At 35.0% G+C, this 23,999-nt stretch overlaps 1 protein-coding gene across 1 annotated transcript; it reads left to right on the top strand.

The window, feature by feature from the left end:
• The first annotated feature begins 1,110 nt into the window (after window positions 1-1,110).
• LOC133523702 (uncharacterized) lies at window positions 1,111-10,697 on the top strand. The gene is made up of 7 exons (XM_061859385.1): window positions 1,111-1,610; window positions 2,793-2,892; window positions 5,344-5,420; window positions 5,846-6,031; window positions 7,089-7,260; window positions 7,762-7,841; window positions 9,960-10,697. The coding sequence occupies exons 1-7, from the start codon at window positions 1,424-1,426 to the stop codon at window positions 10,145-10,147; spliced, it is 990 nt and encodes a 329-aa protein (XP_061715369.1). The 5' UTR covers window positions 1,111-1,423; the 3' UTR covers window positions 10,148-10,697.
• Window positions 10,698-23,999: the final 13,302 nt, after the last annotated feature.

Genomic DNA, 23,999 nt, shown 5'->3' with positions numbered 1-23,999 from the left:
GACTAAAATATTGCATTCAATTTACGCAACTAATATTCATTACGTAAAGTATGATGTCATTTGGCTCGCTGTACCATCATAATGCCCCGTTTGGCAAATATGTATACTAACAAGTGCCCTAACTAATCTTTGTCGGCGAAATAATAGTCATGAAATTTATGGATTGAACAGTGTTAATCAATATAGTGAGCAGTAATAATTTAGCGTAGGCATTGTTAGCAAAGTTATAAAGCTACATAAGGAGTTGCAGGTTCTTCGGTTTATGAAATAACATCGCAATGGTTGTGTTCTAAATTTATCTACTTTAGCAATTAAATGATATATAACAGGAGAAAATAATACTTTTTGGTGAATTATATATAATTATATAAAGTTATCTGGCTCGAATTTTAATGGTTCCTCTACACGATGGGCCATCATACTGGCCACTAAGATGGGCCAGCGTATAGAGAGCGTAGTGGTGTCGGATGGCTTATGACGCAGCGGGATGGTGATGGGATGGCCACCATCCGCACATCAAAGGTAGTAGGCCAGCGATGGGGCGAACGCTTCTACACGTGGCCCATTTCACAGTGCGTGCTCTCAACCATCGCATGGCTATCTCGCTGGTCCAGCGCTGGGCCATCATGTAGAGGAACCATAATACGTATTAAGAACTTTCAACAGCTAATTCATTTTGAGTTAGGTATATTTATTTTAATGTTGAGGTGACACAATAAGTGTTTTGGACTCAATTATGGGTCAAATAAGGGCTATTATTAACCCCGGACAATGTCGGAAGTCTTTGCATAATAGGTCTGTTTTTATTTAAAACGTGTTTTAAAAATTTATTTAAACAAAAAATATTGTTCGACACTGTCGGGCAATAATAGCAGGGTAATAAATAATAATAGAGTAGCCACGATAGAGATACTCGTAAAGTAGATAGGTATTCAAAATGGGTAGGTAATATGTGACGTTCCACGGTAAAAGGTACCTTATGGCGGTTGGCGCTTACGTTGCATAGCATGGCATTAGTATTGGAGCGTCGTAAATAACAGCGTAAGCGCCAACCGCCATAAGGTACCTTTTACCGTGGATCGTCACATATTATTTTACTATTATGTAAAATGAGCTCAACGAGCGTGCGGAGTGCTGGGGTCGGCGACGCGAATGTGACTCCTCTAGAGTTGCAGGTGTCTATAGGCTACGGAAGACTGCGTATCATCAGGCGGACCGTATGCTTGTTTGCCACCGACGTAGTTTAAAAAAAATGTAATATAATTATAGATTTACGGAAATTACCAGCACAAAATGACGTGTTTTAAAATCTTATCTCATAAAATATCAGTTTCCAATATCTTAATTACCTCATTGATAACGATGCAATCTCTGAATTGTTTAGTTTTAACAAATTCATATCGAACACCAGTGTCTTTCACAAATGCTTCTATACGGCCTTTTGTTTGCGTTCTTTTGTTTCTCGTTCAGAGAAGTGACGGCGAAGTGTGAAAGGGCCAGTATCTGTGTGACGGATGCGACCGCGGCGAGTCAGTGTGGGCCAGGCCAAACGTTCGAGCCAGATGGCTCCCACATATTTGGGTGTTGCCCGGTGTGTCAAGCGAGCAGTGGTAAGGAAATTAGTTATTGAAATATGTTTCACTTTTCAAACGGACGAAATATGACGTGTTAATAATTATTGGCCGATTTCTGTATTTTTTAAGCTTCACGTACATAAAAATCAATCCATGACAGTGTGGACTTTAATATGCGATAATAACTTATGTGATCATAAAAAAAAAGTTGTTAATCATCTTCATGGGTATCGTATCGTCATCTTACAGGGCTCTGCTGTTGGACATAGACATATCTAAAGGTGTCCACGGCGACCGGTTATTCCCCTTATGCTTAGCGTCAAATGATGATCCCTTATGCCAGTTTCTTCGAGTCTGTTTTTGTAGGGTTAATTAAAAAAAATATTGAGGAATATTTTTACTGTATTTTTATTACTTTACATTTCTAAACAAATTAGTGTGCTATACTTAAGTAGATGTCAACAAAAATTTTACGTGACAGCTACTCAATATAAAAATGAAATGTCATTGGGACCATCATCGACGCGAGAAGTACAAACAGCAATACCCATAACCAGGGGTCGGACAAAAAGTGCGGATGACGTCAAACCACTTATAGGATGATTTCAAATAGTATTTTTGATTTTCATAAACAATTATCACTTATCATTTATCAACCTCTTTATTAAACGATATCGCCACTTGAAATGAGTAAGTACGTTTTTGACTGACACATTGTCAATCAGATGAACAATAAATTGACTTCGTTATTGTTTAGCTATTGTATCTTCACGATTATATTTAGCAAAAATTTATATTTACTAATGTATAAGAAAACGCTCTAAAATGTCATCTTTACTCGAATATTGTGGCAATCCCACAGACTTGTTCTAACTAATTTCAAATAATTATACCTTATGGTAACAAGTTTTGTGAAATTTATTTTATTCACTACATCACCCTACCACCTGTATTATTAATTCCATGGATTTATTTACGATTATTTTGTTACTTCATTAATACTACTTTGTTACTACATGTCACACGGAAGTTTAAATACAAACTCAAACATCAGGTGTGCAAGATTACGTCATTTTTACGTCATCCGCACTTTTTGTCCGACCCCTGCCCATAACTGTCCATGGGTGGACCTTATGCCTTTTATAATAAGGTCCACCGATGGACAGTTAACATTGTGGGCGATGGTATATTATTGCTGATACGAGTATAATGTTACAGGAATACCCGTGGAGGAGGACGGCTGTAAAGAACCTTCATCATGTTTAGATGATGGACGTTACGCTCCAGTGCAGTGCAAGGGTGACATGTTCACAGGAAGGTAAACTACTTATTCGTTTAGACACGTGTACTATTGTTCTGTGTTTGAGCACTGAGGGCATACCGCAAACCACGGTCGTCGTGTTGCCTCTCTGTCGCACTTGAAAATTTGTATGTAAGTGTGACAGGGAGGCAACACGTCGAACGTGGTTCACGGTAGGCCATCTGATCTCCTGGACGCTACGAGCTTTCGGCCCTACGCTGAGCTCAGCCTTCGGCCTTCGCATTCGGACACTTGTACTATTACTCTTTATTTAAGCACTAACCTCTTGGACGCAGAACTGTAGAGAGATGAATTTATGTATTATATTTTTATTCAATTTTATCTCAAATTAAATTTATTTGAAGAATTACAAAGGTAGACAGTGACAGACATCTTATGAAAATATAATGAGAATCTGTTGTGTGATCTTCAAGGTAGCTTCAAAATTCTCTTGACAAACACAAAGGAAATTAAATTACCTTTCATCTAAAAACTATAAATCATCGAGGATATTGAATTTTCTTTGGTATATCCCACAAAAACACACTATATTTTTTATAAATATCCTGTTTTATTTATAACTAGCAGAAAAGTGCCATTTTTGAAATAAAATGGAACAACAAACTCACTATAAATAAAACTGATTCCAAATTTTTTTTAAATTAATAAAACTGGAATACTAGGAAAAATCATTGTTATTAGTATTGAAATATTTAAAATTGACTATGGTTGAAAATGTATAGTAATTTTAGTTGTGAACGGACTGTTAACTATCTCACGTGTAGTATGTTGCAGTAGCTACTATGTATAGTACCGTGGATTGGGGTTACATTGATTCCTGAGTTTACTTTGATAAAAACTTTACCTCAGGTTCAAACTCAAATATTACGAACTACTCTGAAAAAGTTTTTAACCGGGCTGTGACAGAAACGTGATCGAAGGCAGTCTGTCGATACGCCAAGAATCCTGACATCATGGTATGGATGATTACATATTGATGGTAAAGTTATGATAGCTTTTTATTGTACAATTATGCTTCTAAACATAAATAACTAAACTATGAGATTGTTTTGAAATAAAGTTGATTTTTCTTAAACTATCCTTGTTTTCGTCAAAGTAACCCCAAATGCACAAAAATCCATATAAATCCTATACCTGCGAACGTATTTTTTTTTATATTTTGGAGTTTTACTCTCTATAGCGTTACTTGAATTCCGTCGAAAAAAAGGGGGCTATCAAAGTAACCCCAAGTTCAGTTTAAAGTTGAACATCATTTTTTTTCAAGAGATACATTATTAGTGAAATTGATAGAGGATTTATATTTTTTTGATTCATTATTCGGGGAGAGATACATATTAATTTTGAAATTGATCAAAGAAACCCCAATTCACGGTACGCGTGCAGTGCGAGGGTTTTGTGAGAGCGCACCCCAGTAACGCATTCTCCGAATCTGGACGCACATTTATAACGCCTTTATTACCCAGAATCACGACAATGGTTCTGGAATACGGCAATACTTGTGATCTAATTCTTATTTCGCTGAGAATTTTTCATTACGTTACGAACTCTGCTCATCTCAAATTTTTCGATGTGCGAGAAAAACATTTGCGTTTTTTATTTCATTCTGTATAGAATTATCTGTGACGTTTAATCGAGTGAAATTAATTCATGGTTTGTTTTTATTAAAATTGCTTGGTAACCGAAATTAATAACAGCAACATAAAAACAGCTTACAATCAATAACATTTTTGTGCTTTCAATCTATATAGCAGCGCCAATTAGTCAAGCTGCAAAATAAAACTTGGTCGTTTTAGAAGTGTTAATAGGTACTTAACTAGGTATCCTGTGATCACAGGCTGCTGCTCGTTTTTGGGGAGCTATTCCTTAATCTTAAGCAATGGGAATTTAGTAATAGTTTTGTATGCATAATATCCCATTATAAGTATATCTACCTCCAACCACTGAAATGATGACCACGACTACTCTGGCAAGAGTGAAACGAGAAGGAAGAAGAAGATAACTAAGTATATAACATATATAACTGGTCAAAGAATTACTTTTACATATATATATATGTATAACGTTCACGACATGTGCATCATGTCACATCAAATATCTCGCATATTCGGTTTTTATTAACAAATGGAATATCGGAGTAGCTGCAGGCTATAGGAAGGGCGTTGTACATAATTTTACATTCGTCCCACAAATCGTTCCAAACACGTCGCGTTCAATCACGAGATTCGAGGATAATATTCCAATTTTTTCTCGAAACGAAGGCTCATCTAGGCTAGCATAAGTGTTCACCCTAATTGTTAAGCATCTCGAGGACACGATGCTCTGGTACAGCGTAGAGCTCGACTAGAAAGCAATCGCGCAACCAATAGGGAATACGGATTCAGATTTCAGCGGAATCCACTTGGCTGGCAAATTGTGCTTCATTTAATTTGCATTTTTCTTGATGCGCAGATGTTTCTGTAGCGACGAAGATGGCAACAGGATATTTGGACAGATGTGGAGGAGCGAGGCCAGTGAAATGACTTGCGGTGAGTATGAAATATATATTTCGTTTTTCTCCCTCAAGAAAGTACTGATTTGTTGGCTGGCAATAAAAGCTATTGGAAAAAAATATGGTGCACATTTTATGTATGTAGCTTAAAACGAAAAGCGTAAGAATATGAACAAGTAAATTACAATACAAACAATACAATACAACACAAATATAGTATAAATATAGTAATATGTATAGTGTAGTAAGTATAGTTAAGTAGTGGTATAGTAAATTACCTGTATATGTACATAAACTGAATTTCTCTGCAGTCTAACATTGACAAGCGCATCTAAACCTATACAGATACCTATAGCTATGCATGAAGCATGGTGCCCTAGTTTCAAGTTGTTAGTTACTTTATGACTAGTTTTAAATAAATATCTAAAGGACTATATCTATTTGTAATACAAATGTTCATAGCCTGTAGTAGAAGAAGAGCGGAGTTACAAGCTCAGGGCAGAAGTGACGTAACCCTTCATTGTACTGCGACTGGCAACTATGAGCCGTTGCAGTGTGATGATGGATTCTGCTGGTGTGCTGAAGCTCGCACTGGGCAGCCAACAGTACCGCCGGTGCCGGAGGAGAATATGAAGTTGCTACCTTGTTGTAAGTAAAAATACAGGAATATGTATTCTAAGCCCAAAGTTATGTCGTAGTGTAGCGATAGATTATTCTGGTAAGCTAAGCATTTATCAGCCTACAGAACTTCCAATACCTACTTTAAGAACAATATCAAGGTGCTTTCATGTTGTAAGTAAAACTGGAGAATAGTGTTGTGTTCCTGCCGGTGAGTAAAGTTGCCAGAGCTCAACGAGGGTGCGGAGTGTTAGGGTCGGCAACGCGCATGTTACTCCTCTGGAGTTGCAAGCGTACATGCATAGGCTACGGAGACTGCTTACCATCAGGCGGGCCGTATGCTTGTTTGCCACCGACGTAGTATTAAATAAAATAATTATTTTTATTCTGAGCTCATTTAAACCACTTTCCCTGGCCAAAGAAAGTAATGATTTCTAACTTATAATTATTTAATTTATTTATAAAATAATTATGTTTGTGGCTTTGTGCTAGTTTTTGAATTAAAATAATTATTTTTTAAATTATAATTTTATTTTGTAATGTGTCATATGGGTTGTTATATCTGAAATAAATATTTTATATTTTATTTTATTTTAAACAAAACTACATTTTACACGCACAAGTACTTACATAACTATAATCCGATTACAAAAAAATTTGAAGTCTTGTTACTCTGCAAAAATCGCACTTCTCGCGAGATACTAACTGTACCCCTAGTGTAAATAATTTCGATTTCGAAACGTGACGTACGCGTTTGCGTTTAGTCTCATTTTGTATTGGATTTAGAAAGAGCGCGCCAAGCGGGACGTTTTAGAAACTCAAAATCCTATACAAAATGAGACTTAACGCAAACGCGTTCGTCACGTTATGATGTCGATAAAATTTACACTAGGGGTACAGATCAAATCTCATTTTCGACAACTATTTACATTTCAGCTATAAAAACCACATAAAATTTATAAATATGGTTAAATATATTAGTCTTATAACCACCCTTAAAAGAGCTTCCAGATAAAATAGTCCCCTAACTTTTTACAATACAAACATAGTGTAATACCCTCAACTTGACTAAATATTTATGTTGTAGATAGCGCCGGCATGATGGGAGAACAGTACCTCCGCCGCTGTGAAAGTATCGTGTACGCATTAGGCTTGATCAACCAAGAGCAATCTGAGCACGGAACCAACTTCCTAGGGAACCCCAATACGTTCTGCGATTACGACGGAAGCTACGGGCCTTATCAGATCCTGAATGGCATGTGAGTTTCTTTGCATTTCTTTTATTTAGGAACTTTTTGGGCGCTGATAAGATACAGGACGTCTTTTTAAATATATGCGATAGTGTACACTGTAACTAAATACAGCCTCTATAATAATACCATAAACCCTGTAAATGCTCCTAAATTTATTTTGAATAGATAGACTTATTTTATTTTAATAGATAATAGGTATGCATGTTGTCTGTGTTAAATAGTACAATAAAATTTATACCAAAACTTTTTAGAACTTGAACTTTCTTCGTTCTTTTTGATGAGAAATTTAAAACTGTAATTGTGAAGGATTTATAGTACCTTCTTAAAGATCAGTATAGGGATTACGAATACCTACCTGTAGCGTGTATCTTGAAATATCTTTTCTAAAACGACAATTGCCAGAAAACCATTACTACTGGACTCCATCACTATAAAGTCCCAGTTAGCTTAGACCAAAATGTGCAACAATTCTAGGAAATTCACTGCTATGTCTACTTTCCATTACAGTGCCTATTGCACGGATAAGGAGGGAGAAATTTTAGGCGCCTGGCAGGCCATGTCGAGCGAAATGGCTGGAATGAATTGCAGTAAGTATTTATTTTATGTGAATGCCAGACAAGGTGTATTTTATAGATGTAGCTACATAACTTGTATTACAAGTAAAGTTATATTTGAAACATGTTTTGTATTAAAAATACCTTCACTTACAAATGTTCATGATATGTGAACAGAGACGAAGTTGTGAGTTGGTAAAGCGTTTGTAAATTAACCAATTACACTAACATTTGACAGCCATTCTTAGATATGTGATATGGTGATATTATAGTCTATGTTCCATCAATTTACAATTGTGTGTACACACTTGCACAGACATGATGTTTGCGGTTTTATTGACAATCATATCATGCACCGATATGTGTTAGAATGAATATGAAATCCACCATGACAAACGTAAAAGTAAGAACATCATAGGCCTACTGGTAAGCCAATCAAAACAAATATTACTAAAATAATGTTATTTTGCAATAAATTGTTTAAAAACAAATATGAATGTTTTTCCTGAACATTTCATCATTACATATTTCGCTGTATGACTCTCGTTAATCACTGTTCACGCATTTTGTTTTTTTTTTGAACAAAGGAATGAAATTTCCTCCTCTTTAAAAGGCATACAAAAACATTTAAAATATTTCCCATGGCTAGTTAATATTCGGGAATATTTTAATAAAACTAAAACTCTGACGCTGAGCTTTGTCTCTAAAATATTTTTATTTAAAGCAGAAAAGCAGTCTTCCAATTACAATTCTGGATTACAAAGTCCTATATAGATTACCAATATAAAATGATAAAACTATGTAATTTTACACATATTCTATAATACTTTACCAAACACACATATCAAAGTATGACAGCTTATATAATGCCATAATATATTCCCATGATTACTTCTCTAAAGCGCGTTCTACTTTGATTACGCCGAAGAAACCTAACAAGGGAGCCGTTTTCTCATTTGTTATATGGAAAATTCTCCACGCGCTCTCAATAGAGCGTAATGCCGAACTGATATACGTGCAGATTCTACGCGGAACTAATGTACCGATGTGGAGACGTATTACCATATGCGGGGTGCCAGGGATTTGTATGTAAATGTTCTTGTTGTGAAGATAAAATAACTCCACAAATAAAACTATGAATCTGTTAGAAACTATGTCGAGGGTTTTCATACGCAGCTTAGCATGCACTGACGCCCTCTTCAAACTAAATTAAAGATAGTGGCTCTATATTAAACAACTTCCAAAAACTGAATCGAAAAAAAAACTATTTGATTATCGAACCTGCTTAGATAGGATTGAATATAACGTTATCTGACAATATTAAGATGAAATGGGGCATTCTCAATACATTGTCCCCAATTATTTGTCTGGATATTAATATTATAGAAAATATTTTTACGCAATTTAATGTATTTCAACCACAGTAATGATTTTTAGATTTTTTAATTATTATAAGAATAACGAGCTTTATAAATTTGCATGGAATTTGTTTTTCGCTCCTAGCTCTTATACTTAATACCAATAATAAAATCGAATAAATTCAAACGAAAAGGCATAGCTATGGTTAATATTCAATAAATTGTATAAAAAAATCCATAATGTCAATATCCAGTGAGAAAAATGTGTACATTTGTATGGAGATGCGGTCGTCCACTATCATCTTAATAAAATACACAAATTAATTGAATATGAATGAATGAAAATCTTTATTTCAGGTAACTAGTGGCCCATAAATAAATACATTATAACTAACATACATATTATAACAATATATTTTAAAACTAAACACTAGTTATCACATTATGGTTGCCATGCATTACGCAACTCCGCACTGTCAGGGAGCCGGCCTCAGAACCGCCGAAACTTTACACCCTTCGGCCAAAACTCCTCCTTGTTGAAGGTCGCTAGACGTTCAGTCGGAACGCTTATCACAAACGAATTAAAATTCTCTCTCAATATGAAGGAAGAATAATTCTGACTTTGTAATACAAATACCATACGCCATTCTACGATTCAGTAAACAATGTTGGTCCAACAATTTGTTTTGTAGAATATTGAAATCAAACCAAATTATTTTTACCCGCTGGAATGTTTACAATTCGGTAATAACGGATGGTAAAGCGAAATAAAATGTGCTTCTTTATTCCACAGACTGCGCTCGTGACACAGTGATGTATTTCCCCGAACGCGGCATGACCGTCACGGATGTCTGCCAAGGCAACGGCAACTACCGCCCTAACCAAAACGTTGGCGATGTATACTACTGCGTCGACAGGGATGGCTATTACATTGAGCTGCTGGACGCGTGGCCTGCTGACAATTGTGCCAGTTACGCGTAAACATAACTCTGTCTCGATCTATTTGTGTCTTTATCTTTATTTTCTACATGTCAAATCTCTGCCAAGGCAACGGCAGCCCAATCAAGAACGCCGTCGTCGAACATCGACAGGGACGGCTATAACAGCGAGCTACGAGACGCGTGATGGCCTACCCACCAATGTGTTAGTTACGCATAAATAAAGCTATCTCTCTGACTCTATACGTTTCTTTCTCTGTTTGTTAGTCGTTCGTATTATTTACTACAAAGGCAACTGCTGCTCTAACCAGAAAGTAGGCGTCGTCCACTACTGCGTCGAAAGTGTTGCGTGGCCTACTGACCAATGCGCTAATTACGCAAATCTATCGCTCAGTCTGTCTCACTCTATTTGTTCCTTTATTATTGTTTACTACCTGTTGTCTACAGGTAGCGACAACTAAATATCATTCCAATCCGAATTTCGGTGACGTCTACACTACTGCGTTGACAGATACGGCTATCACATCGAGGTTCTGGACGCGTGGCCAACTGAGCAATGCGTTGATTATGCATAAATAAAGATGTCTGTCTCACTCTGTTTGTTTCTTTCTTACTATTTTGCAACCTGTTAACGATTAATGGCAACTACCGCCCTAACCAAAACGTCTGCGACGTCTACAACAGTGAGGATATTGAGGCCAATTTGAACGTACATTTTGATATCTAAATGATGTAATTAGTTAACGCGTGTATTTTGGTCGTATTTTTACGTACCATGGTTATGGTGGAACGACGTACTCAATAAATTCCAAATTAGATTAAGACACTAAATATTCTGAAAACGGACCGTCAGGTATATTTATTCTACGAAAAGATTCAAATAATAATTTATGAAGCTATATTTCTTCTTGTCAGAAGTGAAAATATCACGAGATATAATTTCACGAGAGAACAATTTTATGCTACCCTTGTCTATATAATTATTATTACACGCCTGAAGTGTCTACTCGAGTTCGAAAGGTCGTGCACCCCTGAGAGCAACATGTTTTCAACAAGCCGCCTAGGAAACTATGCTCGAATCTTTATGATACCTCTGGGCATTAGCGGGCAATTTGTTCTGCTCTCTTATTCCGAAAAATACCTGTAAAGTTTATTGCCATAGCGCAAGTTACTAAAATCATCATATTTACAGCCCTCTATTCGGGACGAGGGAAATAAACCCTTTCAATATAATACTTCACCGCTCCATCCACTTAATTAACCCTTAGAAGTTTTCCACTCATAACTTCCTCGAAATCTTAATAACAGAATTGAACGTTATTTTACCTCAGAATTATTAAACGAACACCGCAACTTGCGACTCGCGTTCGCTGAAATATAATTTGGCTATAATGAGGGCTATAAATAAATATTTACGACAAAACCCATTCAATTAAAATTGAACGACCCACCTTGTTACTCAACTTTCGTAATGAATGAATTAAACCTGCTCTGGAAATGTGGACACCGACATAAATTAACCGAAACAACTTTATTAAAATTTGGAAACTTTCAGTTACCACTGATCGTCGTTAGGGGGCCACAAATTCGGCCGAATTACTAATTTTACTTGGCATTTGGATGTAATATCGTCATTATTCGAGCGGTGTCCTTTCACCATCGAATAGGCTTACTTTGTCCCAGTTTTTTGTTCATAAATAATTGTTATAAAAGTTTGAAGTGACCCTTTTTACGGTTTCAGAAACAATGGAGAAGTTCTCACAAATTGCGATCATTAAAACGCGAAACGGTCGTGTCCAGCAGTATTATTTTGACTAAGTGTTAGAGTAATGTAAAACAGGATGTTCATCGATCGATATTGACTGGGACATAATTATTTATTGGATAATAAATCAAAATAAATGATGCTCATGAAATATGTCGTTGGTTAAGAGTGTAAACCAGCTAAATCCATTTTTGAAATGTATTTATTTTTAACTTTATTGTATATAAATAAAGGTTCAAAATGCTCTATTTTTTAATGTATTTAGCAGGTGTACACTTTAACCAATGACATTTAATCTACGCGTTATCTATTGTAAATATGTACACATTTATTATTTACTTCTAATCTGTTAGTAAACACGATGTCCTTGATTTCATTTAAGAGTTTCTATATAACATCGTTTTTAAAACTGTATCATCAGCTCAGCTTTATGTTTAGAATTTTATTTATTTGTCCCGAGCGTCAGGCAAATGTGTCCAATATGTTTTCTGCAGTACTTAGCTGTATCACCAGCGCTCTGCAACCAAAGTACATATGTATTGTCACTGTCATTCATGTGATGTCACTTGTGAACAAGTCTCTGATATCTCTGACGGTAGTCCTATTTTCACGGAAATTTAGTATTAAAAGTAAATTTTGTTTCGACTCATTACGCCATTAACGACTGAACAAACTTCGTATCAAGAAGTGTTAACCCTCTCAAATTACTGCTCTGAGCAAAAGGGGCCCGGGGATCAATAAATTTTAATCTATCTTCGGCTAAACGTCAAACTTGAACGATTAACAGTCAATTTCAAACACTGATAGCACCTTAGGAGGACGCTTGATCGTGTTAACATGATTAAAGTGAAGAAATCACGTGTCGAGACTCATTTAACTTTACATTGTTTTCGATTTAGTAAGATTAAGATAGACGTCGCTTTATCAAGTATGGAAACCAGCAAAATGAAATGGTAACTTAATTTACCCAGTTAGTATTTAATTCTTGCTAGTTGATGTTGACTAAGCAGATGAATAATTAAGATGCTGTAAACGTGATAAGTACTTAATAACAGTAATGAAATGCAATCGCAATTACATAAATATTTAATGAACAATCAAACAAATGTTAAATTAAATACCCGTGGGTGCGCTTAACTTTTTTTTTAAATCTGAATGCCGTTAAAGGAAAACAAACGTTTACTATCCAGTGATCATTTTTAAGGGTGGACATCGGTCAATGAGTCAAGTTTGCCTTTGGATTATTGGATTACATTGCTATTTGGTTATTCACTTAGTTCGGTCGATACCTAGTAAATCAAATCGACGTATATTATTGACTGGTTTCAATCTAACTTAAACAAATATACCATTTGAAGATACGTATATTTTGTTAGTCCTTATGTATCCAGATAAATTATTATTATTAATTCATTCATTTTCATGTAAAACAATTACACAGTTACACAGTACAATAAATGCGCCAAACTGGAGTAACCAGTTTGTTGGCGCGCCGCGCTTAAATCTCACTTAATATTAAGGTAAATGTTTACATTATGACATGTCTACGTATTCTATTGTTAGTAAAAAAAAGGGAAAGCATGCAAATGCATATTTACATAAATATGTTAGAATGATTTTATGATTTGTATATGTATGTATCTATTTATATTCATATTGCTATTTTATTACCTGTTTGATTCTATAAATAAATAGAAATAAATAAATAAGTAAATATTATAGGTCAATTGTACACAGATCGACATAATACTACAGTAAACTTAGTAAGGCTTGTGTTGTGGGTACTAGATGGCGATATATATAATAAATAGTTACATATAAATAGTTTTAATTAGACAATTTCCATAATAACTCATTTAAGCGATGTAATTTTATGTCAAAACATAATTTCATATTCAAAACACAATTACGTATCTTAAATCTCTAATAAACCCAACGTATTCAAAAGTTTTAAATATAACAAGCGCAGATGACACTTGAAATAAAAAATGAGAACGAACTTGTTAGGAGCTCAAAGTATTTGCGAGTATTATTGTCTGTATGTTTTACATTTTGTTCTCATAAGATCCACTCGCTTGTTTTTACAAAGTAAAAGCAGACGGAATGTTAAAATATGAATGGGTACAATGTGCGTAACAACCAATTACCCAGTATTTACGATATATATTAATTTTACATTCGTCATTTCGCCCACATACCTACCTTAGGTGTCTCTTATTTTACGATTTTTAGTAATGAATAACGCATACCCTAACTAACTAACTACCCCCAAAATACTTTTAAAACGAATTTCAGGTTATTCCTGTAAGTGTTACGCGTGCTCACTTTTATGTGATTATCTTCTCTAATTTTTTTTTCTTTTTTTAATATCAACTGTAGGTATATAGTATATACCTACAGTTGATATTAAAAAAAGAAAAAAAAATAGTATATACTATATACTACTGCAGTATAAATATGATTTTCCTATAAATCACGTTGTAAACAGAAAAGCAATAAAAATAATAAATATCAACTTAAATATCAACTTGCCTGACCAAATTTCCTCATAGTAATGTTTATGGGAATTTCAAATGCAATTTGTTACGGGGTCCTGTTACAAAACTGACCTGAAATCTCCACCTATATTTCACTCTAACCTATACGTATCTTAAAACTCAGGCAAACAAATAAAACGCATGATATTAAGCGGTAAGTGATATAGGTACTGCGTATATGAAGGTAGGTATACCACTATTACCTACCACTTTTAATTACGCAACAAAAGATAACTATAGTTAAAAAACTTAAGTAAGTCACCTGTTGTACAGTCAGCGTCAAATATTTTCTAGCAGTCAAAGTGGCCAAATAGTTCGGTACACCATACTAAATAGTCATACCTATCGACTGAAGCAACTATTAGTATAAGTTTTAATTTTATTGTATTTTAGTTCTTATTTTTACCTTATTCTATTATTATGGACTTTTGTCTGAATTAAAGTGATTTTATTTATTTATTATTTATTATTTTAAATATATGGTGTACCGAACTACTTGGCTACTTTGGTTGCTACAAAGTATTTGACGCTGACTGTACATATGTAGTTGTGACGTGTTCGAATAGACAATACATGTTTAAAAGACACACACAAACAAAACAAATGTATATTCGAACACGTCACAACTACATACAACAGGTGACTTACTTAAGTTTTTTACCTATACTTACTTACTTATTACTTATCTAACTAACCTATTTTTCAATCAACTCAAAAAAGAATCTGGAACCCTATAATTTTCAGCGTCCTAACTTTACCTGAAGTGTGTTTCAATAAGGTCGCATTTGCATAGAAAAAGTATGCCACTTACGTCATTATGTTCTTCACAGAGTAAAAGGTTCCACACCGCGCCCCTAGTCGATGACACGTGACTCGTAATTACCAATTTCGTAGTGTTTATGATTCCCCTGGGCCGAAGTTGGGCGGCCGACTCGACTTTAATGAGTTAAGGACGTCACGGTATGTAAATCACACATTATCGAGGAGATTCGAATCAGGCTTAAGCTAAGTTGGTGCCAATAATGCACATAAAGCATCATAAACGATAGTCAAAAATAATTGAAAGCGTCAATATTTCAAATAATACACGAACCGAATGCAGCTATTAAGGAGCTATTAGATTCTATCAACTCTCTGTAATCCTTACACACTGGCGGGTGCTGCCTCTGCGTGACATCATCCGCTTGGTGTACCCCTTACATTTCATTAAAGTGTCAAAAGGGTCTCTTCGTGTTAAATTCGGCTCCGCGCTTGCCTCCCAAGGATCCGAAACACCATTGTTAGGTGATCGGAAAGATACTGAATTAAGTTTAATATATGAATTTTATGAAATATCTCCTATGATAAAGTCAAAGCCTGAAAGTTAGAAACACTTTCAAGAGTGCTTTCCAAACACATTTTACATGCATGGGACATTTGAAACCACTAACGCCATCTACGCAATAGGCGGTGAACTACATCCAGACAAGGCGTCCTACAAGTATTCTAACTAACTAGGGTATGGTCGTAACCTCGCATGTTGCCAAGGTTTGGTGTACCAATACTTTACTAACAGTTGAGTATTATTTTAAGATAGAGAGTTTAGTATTTATTTTACAATAATTTATTAGTTTTATTACAAAACTTGATAGGTAAGTGCAAGTTCTTTAAAATTTAAACGCCAAAAAATATATGGAATGATTATATCTACCGTACGTATGTACTTACTTAAATGTGTGTATTAACTCTTTATTGTAAAAAACACACAAAGACACCATAGGGCACAGGATAGGCAGTATAGAGGTGAACCCTTTAATTGATCTACCGTATGACGTATATTATTATACTAAGTAGCTTTTGTTCGGGACTTCGTCTGCGTGGAATGATGATAGTGATGATGATTGATAAAAACTATCCAGGCCCAGGCGGAGATGGCGGGATGACCTGGACAGCTTTCTTAACAATTGGCTCGAGAAAACACGAAATTCGGAGTCGTGGAAATTAAGGGGAAAGGCCTTTACACAGCAGTGGTACGCTCAAACCGGCTACGAAAAAAAACTATACAATGTCTTCTCGGGCCTCAAACTATTCCTAAAACTATTGTATCTCCATATTCTCCGTACCAATTTTCAGCGTTTTAGGCGTGAACAGGTAACAGAAAGACAGACGAAAGTTTCGGATTTATAATTAGTAGGGATTGGGCATCTTGAATAATCTCACACCTACTTACTTACATACTCTTTTCAACTTATTGCCTACGGATAATATCCATTAAATTACAACGATCGAAAAGGCCACAATTCTGAGAAAAACAATGTAATTCATCGTTGAAGTAATTTACAGTTTACAAAAAAACTTCTTATATAGTAGATAAATACTTTACCGAAAAGTAAAATATAATAATTTAAGTATCTCTTTTAACTTTCTAAAATTATTTCATGTAGACTGGCTGTCATAAAACATGGACTGCTTATTTGACTTACTTTTCAATAATCTGTCCAATTTTGTCTCTCTTTCGGATACTTTTATTCATTTTCCTTTTCCTTAATACCTACTGTATTCAATTTAATTAGTTTTCAGCGACGCGAGAGTAGGGCAGCAGCTCAATTTCCCCTATCACTTGATCGTAACCAATAGCCAGGATCACGTACAGAAATAAAGCATCCAGAAAAGCCGTAGGTAATAGCAGGACTTCCATAAACAAGCACCCTCTATTATTACAAGCGCCTTAATCAAAAGATAACATCTTAGCATCGTAGACGCGACTTAATCGGGTCTTCATGGCTACTTTCGGTTTACGATCTTTATTCACGCGAATTACAATTTACCTGGTGTTTGGTGATACTGGCGCGGTTTTATTTGGAATGCGGTGGGGCACTCGATTTCTGTTTATTTTATTCCTCTATTTGCTTCCGTTGGCTCTCGCTGGGTTAAAAAACAGACTGACATGCGATAACCGTCATACTTTTCATGCCATTTGATAAAAAACAGAATAAATACTTTAGATTTAGTAAACATAGTTCATTATTTAAAATTGTATGAATATAAACGGCTAATCAGTCTATTCACGTAATTTTACAATGTTAACTCTTTGAAAAAATAATTTCTTAAACATAATAAATACTTATTGAGAGTTATCATTTTGTGTTATGACAGTAAGATTTAAATTTTCGGCACACCTGCACAGCAAATGCGCCATCTGTCGTGCAATGATAATGATGCGCAAATTTTAACGCAGATGGCGCTGTAAACGTTTAAAAACAAGTTATTACATATTCCAAAACCAAAAAAAGTTAACCACAGACTAAGGGCTTTTTTAAGTTACTGCAACATTTCAACCTTATTCTCGGCCAGATTCGAACTTTAAGATAGGTGCCTACGTCAAAACTTTACTAAAGGTACGATATGGAATGGATATGTCACTGTCAAAATTGACGATTTTGCTTGAAGAAACGTCATTTTTGACACTGACATATCTAATCCATATAGCATCTTTAGCAAATGTTTGACGTATCTGAAAGTTATAATCAGGTCGTCTGTCAATAACTTAAAATGTTATTTCTCAAAAAAAATTCACAGGAGTCTCAAGAAGTGAAAACTTATAGTAAACATAAAAATAGCGTCGATCAAAAGTAGACTAAAGCCTAAATAAGCATCGCCGTAAAATAAAACTGCCAGTATTTTTCGTTCGAGCGAATGGTAGTTCGGTAATGGTAAGATCGTAAAATCGCTTTTGTAATATCGATAATCGGTTTATTACTCGATGTTTATGGTTAATACCGAGCTGTTACTGCAATTATGTAGAACTATTTTAAATCGGCAATATTCTGGACACAGCTTTTAAGGTAATATGTATATTTGTATAATCCTTTTCTGTGTTCCGTAAAAAAATGGAAAAAATGTTATTCTCATAAAGTTTCGTCATGTTCGTCTGTCTATCCGTCCTTCTGTCCCTATGTCACAGTCAATTATTTCAAAACCTATAAGATATTTAAATGAAATTTTAATTTTTGTGAGTTGCTACTTAGTAAACTCCGTACATGACATGTAACTTAAAGAGAAAAATATTTTTAAGGTAAATATCAATGTGTGACACATAATTTGATAAAGAAAGGGTTTCTATAAAAAAACTGAAGTGAATATTTTCTGATCGCTTTTAAAATCGAAAATAATGATCTCCCAATAACTTATTAACTGGGCTTATAAAATATATGAAATTTCCGGGTTGTCTACTTTTTATTTTATTTTATTATTATTGATTGCTCTCGTCCTACTTTTATGTGTATCCAAAATTCTCATATTGCTCCTGTTAATATTGATTTGTCTTTCACCTGTTAGTGTTTGATCCTTTCGAATTTTCTCAAAGGTTAGCTGGAAGAGATCCCTTTTAGGGATAAGTTCGCCTTTGTACATAACATTTTTTTTTGTTTTGTTTTGTCTGTTTTATGTTAACCTGTTTATTTGCAATAAAATGACATACATACATATATGACACAATCAACCCCGACCCGGACCCGGGTACGTCCTTAAACTACGTCCAAAAGAGAGGTATGGGCGTTGTGAATGTCATCTCGCTTTGTGTGGTAGGGCACAGCCAGTGGATGTCATTCCAGATCTAGAGCAGAGTCCAACTGGGGAAGTACCTCCACCTTACAGAAAACAGCAGCCAAATAACACTAGATCCTACTCATAGTGTTGTGTTCCTGCGGGTGAGTAAGGTTGCCAGAGCTCAACGAGGGGGGCGGGTTTAGGGTCGGCAACGCGTATGTAACTCCTCTGGAGCTGCAGGCGTACATAGGCTACGGAGACTGCTTACCATCAGGCGGGCCGTATGCTTGTTTGCAACCGACGTAGTATAAAATCAAGAAAAATAAATACTTTCCTAGAACTTAATGAATATGCTGTTTGCCTGCTTGCTTGACCATTTTTTTTTAGTTGATCTATATCTGATTGTAATTGGCAATATCATGTAAATGGTGAAAAAAACGACAAGTCACTTTCCGCTAAAGAAAAATCAACAAACTAGAAAACTAATAAAAATCAATCATCAAATTCAGTTAACCATCTAATTGAAACCCGGCCCATACCAAACAAATACAGACCGAGCAAAAACTACATCAATCAACGTGTACATGGTGATTATCCGTTTCCATTCACGGATCATTAAGAACCACCAATTGGTGTCGGCTTAGCGGACCAATTTTGTTTAGTCTTTTTATCTCTTTCACAATTTGAACATTCGACGTCGAAATTGCAATCACAAAACATTTTATCTCAACAGTTGAAACTGATTCCTTGTGTAACTTGACCTAATATTTTAGTAGCTTGAACTGCTAACTTATTACCTACTTTATTGCTCTACAATATTTTACCCTTTGATTCTCTTAATCAAATCAGGCAGTGAGGGAAAATTAGAATTTATGAAATGATAATTATTACACAAATTAATAAGTCCCACACTAAGCTCAATAAGACTTGTATTGTGGGTACTTAGACAACGATATGAATATAAACATTTTATAAATACTTAATTACATAGAAAACACCCATGATTCAGCAACAAATATTCATGCCCATAACACAAATAAATGCCCTTCCCAGGATTTGAACCTGAGACCATCGGCTTCATAGGCAGGGTCACTACCCTCCAGGCCAGACAGGTCGTCAAAAATAAAAGATAGTGTTTATTCTTATTCGTAGAAAGATTCGATTTAAAAAAAAACCCACAAATAAAAAAAGTTTGAAGGAAAATTCCAAATGCATCCATGAGGTAAAGTTTTCGAAAACAGAATGACGAAAAATCAGTTTCTTATAGTTGATAATTCTTTACATAACGATTCCATTGTAACCTACCCGCAATTAAAAAAGTTCCGGTATTTCTTACAGATTTAACCTGACTTTATTCTATGTATTTCTAAATCCGTTCCGACATTTTTGGGTATTCGAATATTATACATTCAAAAGCAGTAGGATTCAGGTACTGCCATCGTTTTGCTTTGATCCTTTTTACTTACAGTTCTGGCGCTCCTGGCCTCATGTTATCATTTATTATCCAAATGCGGGCAAATCAAGTTTCTAAGCGTACCAATTTGCTGTATGATATCGATATAATTGTCACATGAAAATGCAATAATCTCACCCTTGCTTGGCAAGAAATTGGAATGCTATCTCTGTGCTTCCGATACTCCCGTTGTCCTCTCGATTCTCAAAAATTAAATTGTCCGTTAATTTGAATTCTGCTCGACATTCGGCGTTTTTAAACGCAGGTGAAAATTAGGCAGGAGTTATTCGTAGCAATCGAATTTTAAATTTACGAATGCGTGCAGGCACGTGAAAGCACTTTTAAAATATAGCTCCGTAATGTTTTTATTCATGCCGAATAGGGAATGAGTTGGTGATTTGAATTTATATGGCAAACGTAAGTGAATAAAATGTACGAGTACCTAGAGTTATAGACAAATGTCTTTATTTAACTTAAACAACAAAGAATTGATCTAATGGTATTTTCAGTATAAACAAAATTATCACAAAATAACTACTTATTTCCATTTCTAAAGTCTCTATTTAATTAATGGTGAAAACATATAGTAAGTATATAAGCCACGCGTGAATGCGTATTAAAGTGCAGTAGGTTCAGAAATCGTAGCGCTTTTTGTATCACAAATCAACTGCTTTAAATTTAATTAGCAATATTGTAACCTTTTTTATTAGGGTTCCGTAGCCAAATGGCAAAAAAACGGAACCCTTATAGATTCGTCATGTCAGTCTGTCTGTCCGATTTTTAGGAACTTTATCGACTCGAATGCTGATTTTTTGACTTTCGCTGGATAGAAAAAAAATCACGAACATAACATAAAATAATTATCATCATTATAATATTTGTAACAAATTATACACAAAAGCTAAAAATATTAAAATGACTTCCAAAAATCGGCCATATCATATTTGAGGGAACGGGAAATTAAAATTAAAAAACATGGTATCCGCCGCGCTCCCGGATTTCCATCTTGCTCACGCTTACGTTCCACTGAGCGTAACTCACTAGAGTGAGAGAAGAACATGAACTTACTGCGCCTTAAGTCAAATCAAATTAATTTATTTTTGTGACTTGAGTTAAATATTATAAAATGTATACATTTCTGATGTGACGACGTTCGCAGTCGAATACTCTACCCGCATCCAAAGGGCTTTTATACTGTACAATATTGTTATTGACACCTAAATTATTAAGTATATTATTGGAGCGAGGCCAGAAGGCGAGCTGAAGATAGGAAGGCGTGGCGCGAGCTTGTGAAGGCCTTTTGCACCTCTGGGGTGCTTTAGGACAACAACAACATATTATTACTTGTATCTACTCAAGACGTATAGGCAAATTCTAGTTTTAGCTCAATCTGTGTTATTGTGCCCGTCACTTTCGCACTTACATACTTGTTAGAACGTGACAGGCATGGTGACAAATGATAAAGAGCCGACCATCTTAGCCCTACTGTTTCCAATATGACACTGATATGATACTGATCTTTCAGTGTCAAAAGTGACATTTCTTTATATTTAATATAAAACATATTTCCCGTATTTTGACGGAGAAAATTCGAGCCCTACACCCCAGCATAATTATATTGCTGTCAAGCTCGCACAATCATATTGACAGCCGGCGTTATGAGCGGGACAGCAATAAAAATCTGCAATAGAGATAGCAACAGGCGGGTCAATGTACGAACTTCTGTATGAAAAGCGTCTCTGCTTTAGTTATTAGATCTATTTCCAATATGATACTGATATGATACTGATCTGTCAGTGTTATATTATTGCAGTGCATTATTTTAACCAAAAAACGTCAAATGCGTCAAATGAGTTCACTATTGATATCATATCCCGAGAATTTTATTTATCCGGCATAATACGAACACAAACTATGGTACAAAAAAAACACAAAGTGCCTCGAGAATAGGTAGGTTACCATGCCTACCATGCCCCCAGATATTTATATTAGTACTTGTAAAACGTTTAGAGGGTGGCATACTCGTACACACTTAAGAAAGTTATGAACTTTTAACGCGTTTTTAGTCTACTAATACACGATATACCTATTATACCTACGGTGTACAATGGACATCGGTACCCCTAGTGTAAATATTTTCGACAGCGAAACGTGACGTACGCGTTTGCGTTAAGTATCATTTTGTATGAGATTTTTGACTTTCCAAAACGTCCCGCTTGGCGCGCTGTTCAAAAACCCATACAAAATGAGACTTAACGCAAACGCGTACGTCACGTTTCGAAATCGAATTTATTTACACTAGGGGTACGGGTCATGTGCTCCCGTCGCGTTTCCGTAACGTGTTTCAAAAATATATGTGTGTTGATTGAAAATATAAAATTGAACAAAAGGTAATACTATTTAACACCTATTGATAGCGTTTCCAGGTAAGATCAAGCCAGGATTCAGTTTAGTCTACAGAGAAACATACTATATGAACGGGATCTAAGCTGGCCGCTTCGAATCAACTGAGCTACCTACTAAAATTCTGCTAGCTACTTATTGAAGCTGAATACCTAGTTTCCTAGAAGAACTATTATATATCGACCTAGAATATCGCAAATTTGATTCACATACTTATGGCCCTGTGGCAGTAACAAAGGGTAAATGTGTGTATGGGAGGGCTATTAATGAGTTCTGCTAATCTGTGAGCAATATGCATACTAAATTTAATAATATAAAGTGCAACCCTTGACGCATTTTTGTTTGAGCCTATGGTTGACTTGTATGGAATGCCTAAAGGTATTAAGTCTGCCTATTGTTCTCATTGTTTGCTTAGAATAAATAAAGTCAACACTTGAACCAAAAAATAAACATATAGCATTAGAAATATTAGATTTACGATACAATAAAATAAGAAAATATCTAATTATAAAAAATGATCGTCAAGAGTTCGAGTTGAATCTTTGAAATGAATACTCCTAACGTCTCTTAGAATGTCGGAATCTCAAATGATGATATATATCTCCCGGAAATAATAAAACTCATCGCTCTAAATTTTTGTCATTAATACTGGTTACGGCGCGTGACGCATATAATTTATTTATTAAGGACAGTATTGTACACAGAATAGTTACTACAATCAGCAATTTACAGGACGTTTCATATTACTTCTTGGGATATTTTTCATGTGTTCCATGGACTTTTGAAATGCTTAGAAATTCCTAAAACAACTAGAAAATACCTATGTTGCACTTGATTACCTATGTTCAGTATTTTAACAAATAAATTATATTCACAAATGAATAATATTTTATAATTACTTCTAAAAGGTTTATACTTCTTTTAATACTATTAAGGTTTAGAATTTTACATAAGGCCAAATAAGGAAGACACCTTACTAGTATTTAAGTATAACTACGGGAAATAAATTGTCTATGTTGATACAGAGTGTTTGTCATCATTTCATACATAACGATGTGTCACTTTTTGTTCATGCTAGGTGAAACGCTCACTAAATTTAAGTGATAAATTAAAAATAAATTAATAGAATAATATTTTGTTAGTTTTTAAGACCTAATGAGAGGCCGAAAGGTTTTTAAATTTTGAGCGAGGTAAATGAATCGAACAATTT

The sequence above is a fragment of the Cydia pomonella genome, chromosome 12 (genome assembly GCF_033807575.1).
Source record: "Cydia pomonella isolate Wapato2018A chromosome 12, ilCydPomo1, whole genome shotgun sequence".
NCBI classification, from domain to species: domain Eukaryota; kingdom Metazoa; phylum Arthropoda; class Insecta; order Lepidoptera; family Tortricidae; genus Cydia; species Cydia pomonella.
The sequence above is the reverse complement of the archived record's forward strand: the minus strand, read 5'-3'. Positions and strand labels throughout refer to the sequence as shown.

Bases quoted from the DNA above. Each gene is read 5' to 3' on its own strand.
- LOC133523702 (XM_061859385.1), top strand. From the start codon at position 1,424: ATGCTTCTATACGGCCTTTTGTTTGCGTTCTTTTGTTTCTCGTTCAGA. The intron at 5,421-5,845 runs GTGAGTATGAAA...AAATGTTCATAG, and splicing joins GGCCAGTGAAATGACTTGCG to CCTGTAGTAGAAGAAGAGCG. The intron at 6,032-7,088 runs GTAAGTAAAAAT...TTTATGTTGTAG, and splicing joins TATGAAGTTGCTACCTTGTT to ATAGCGCCGGCATGATGGGA.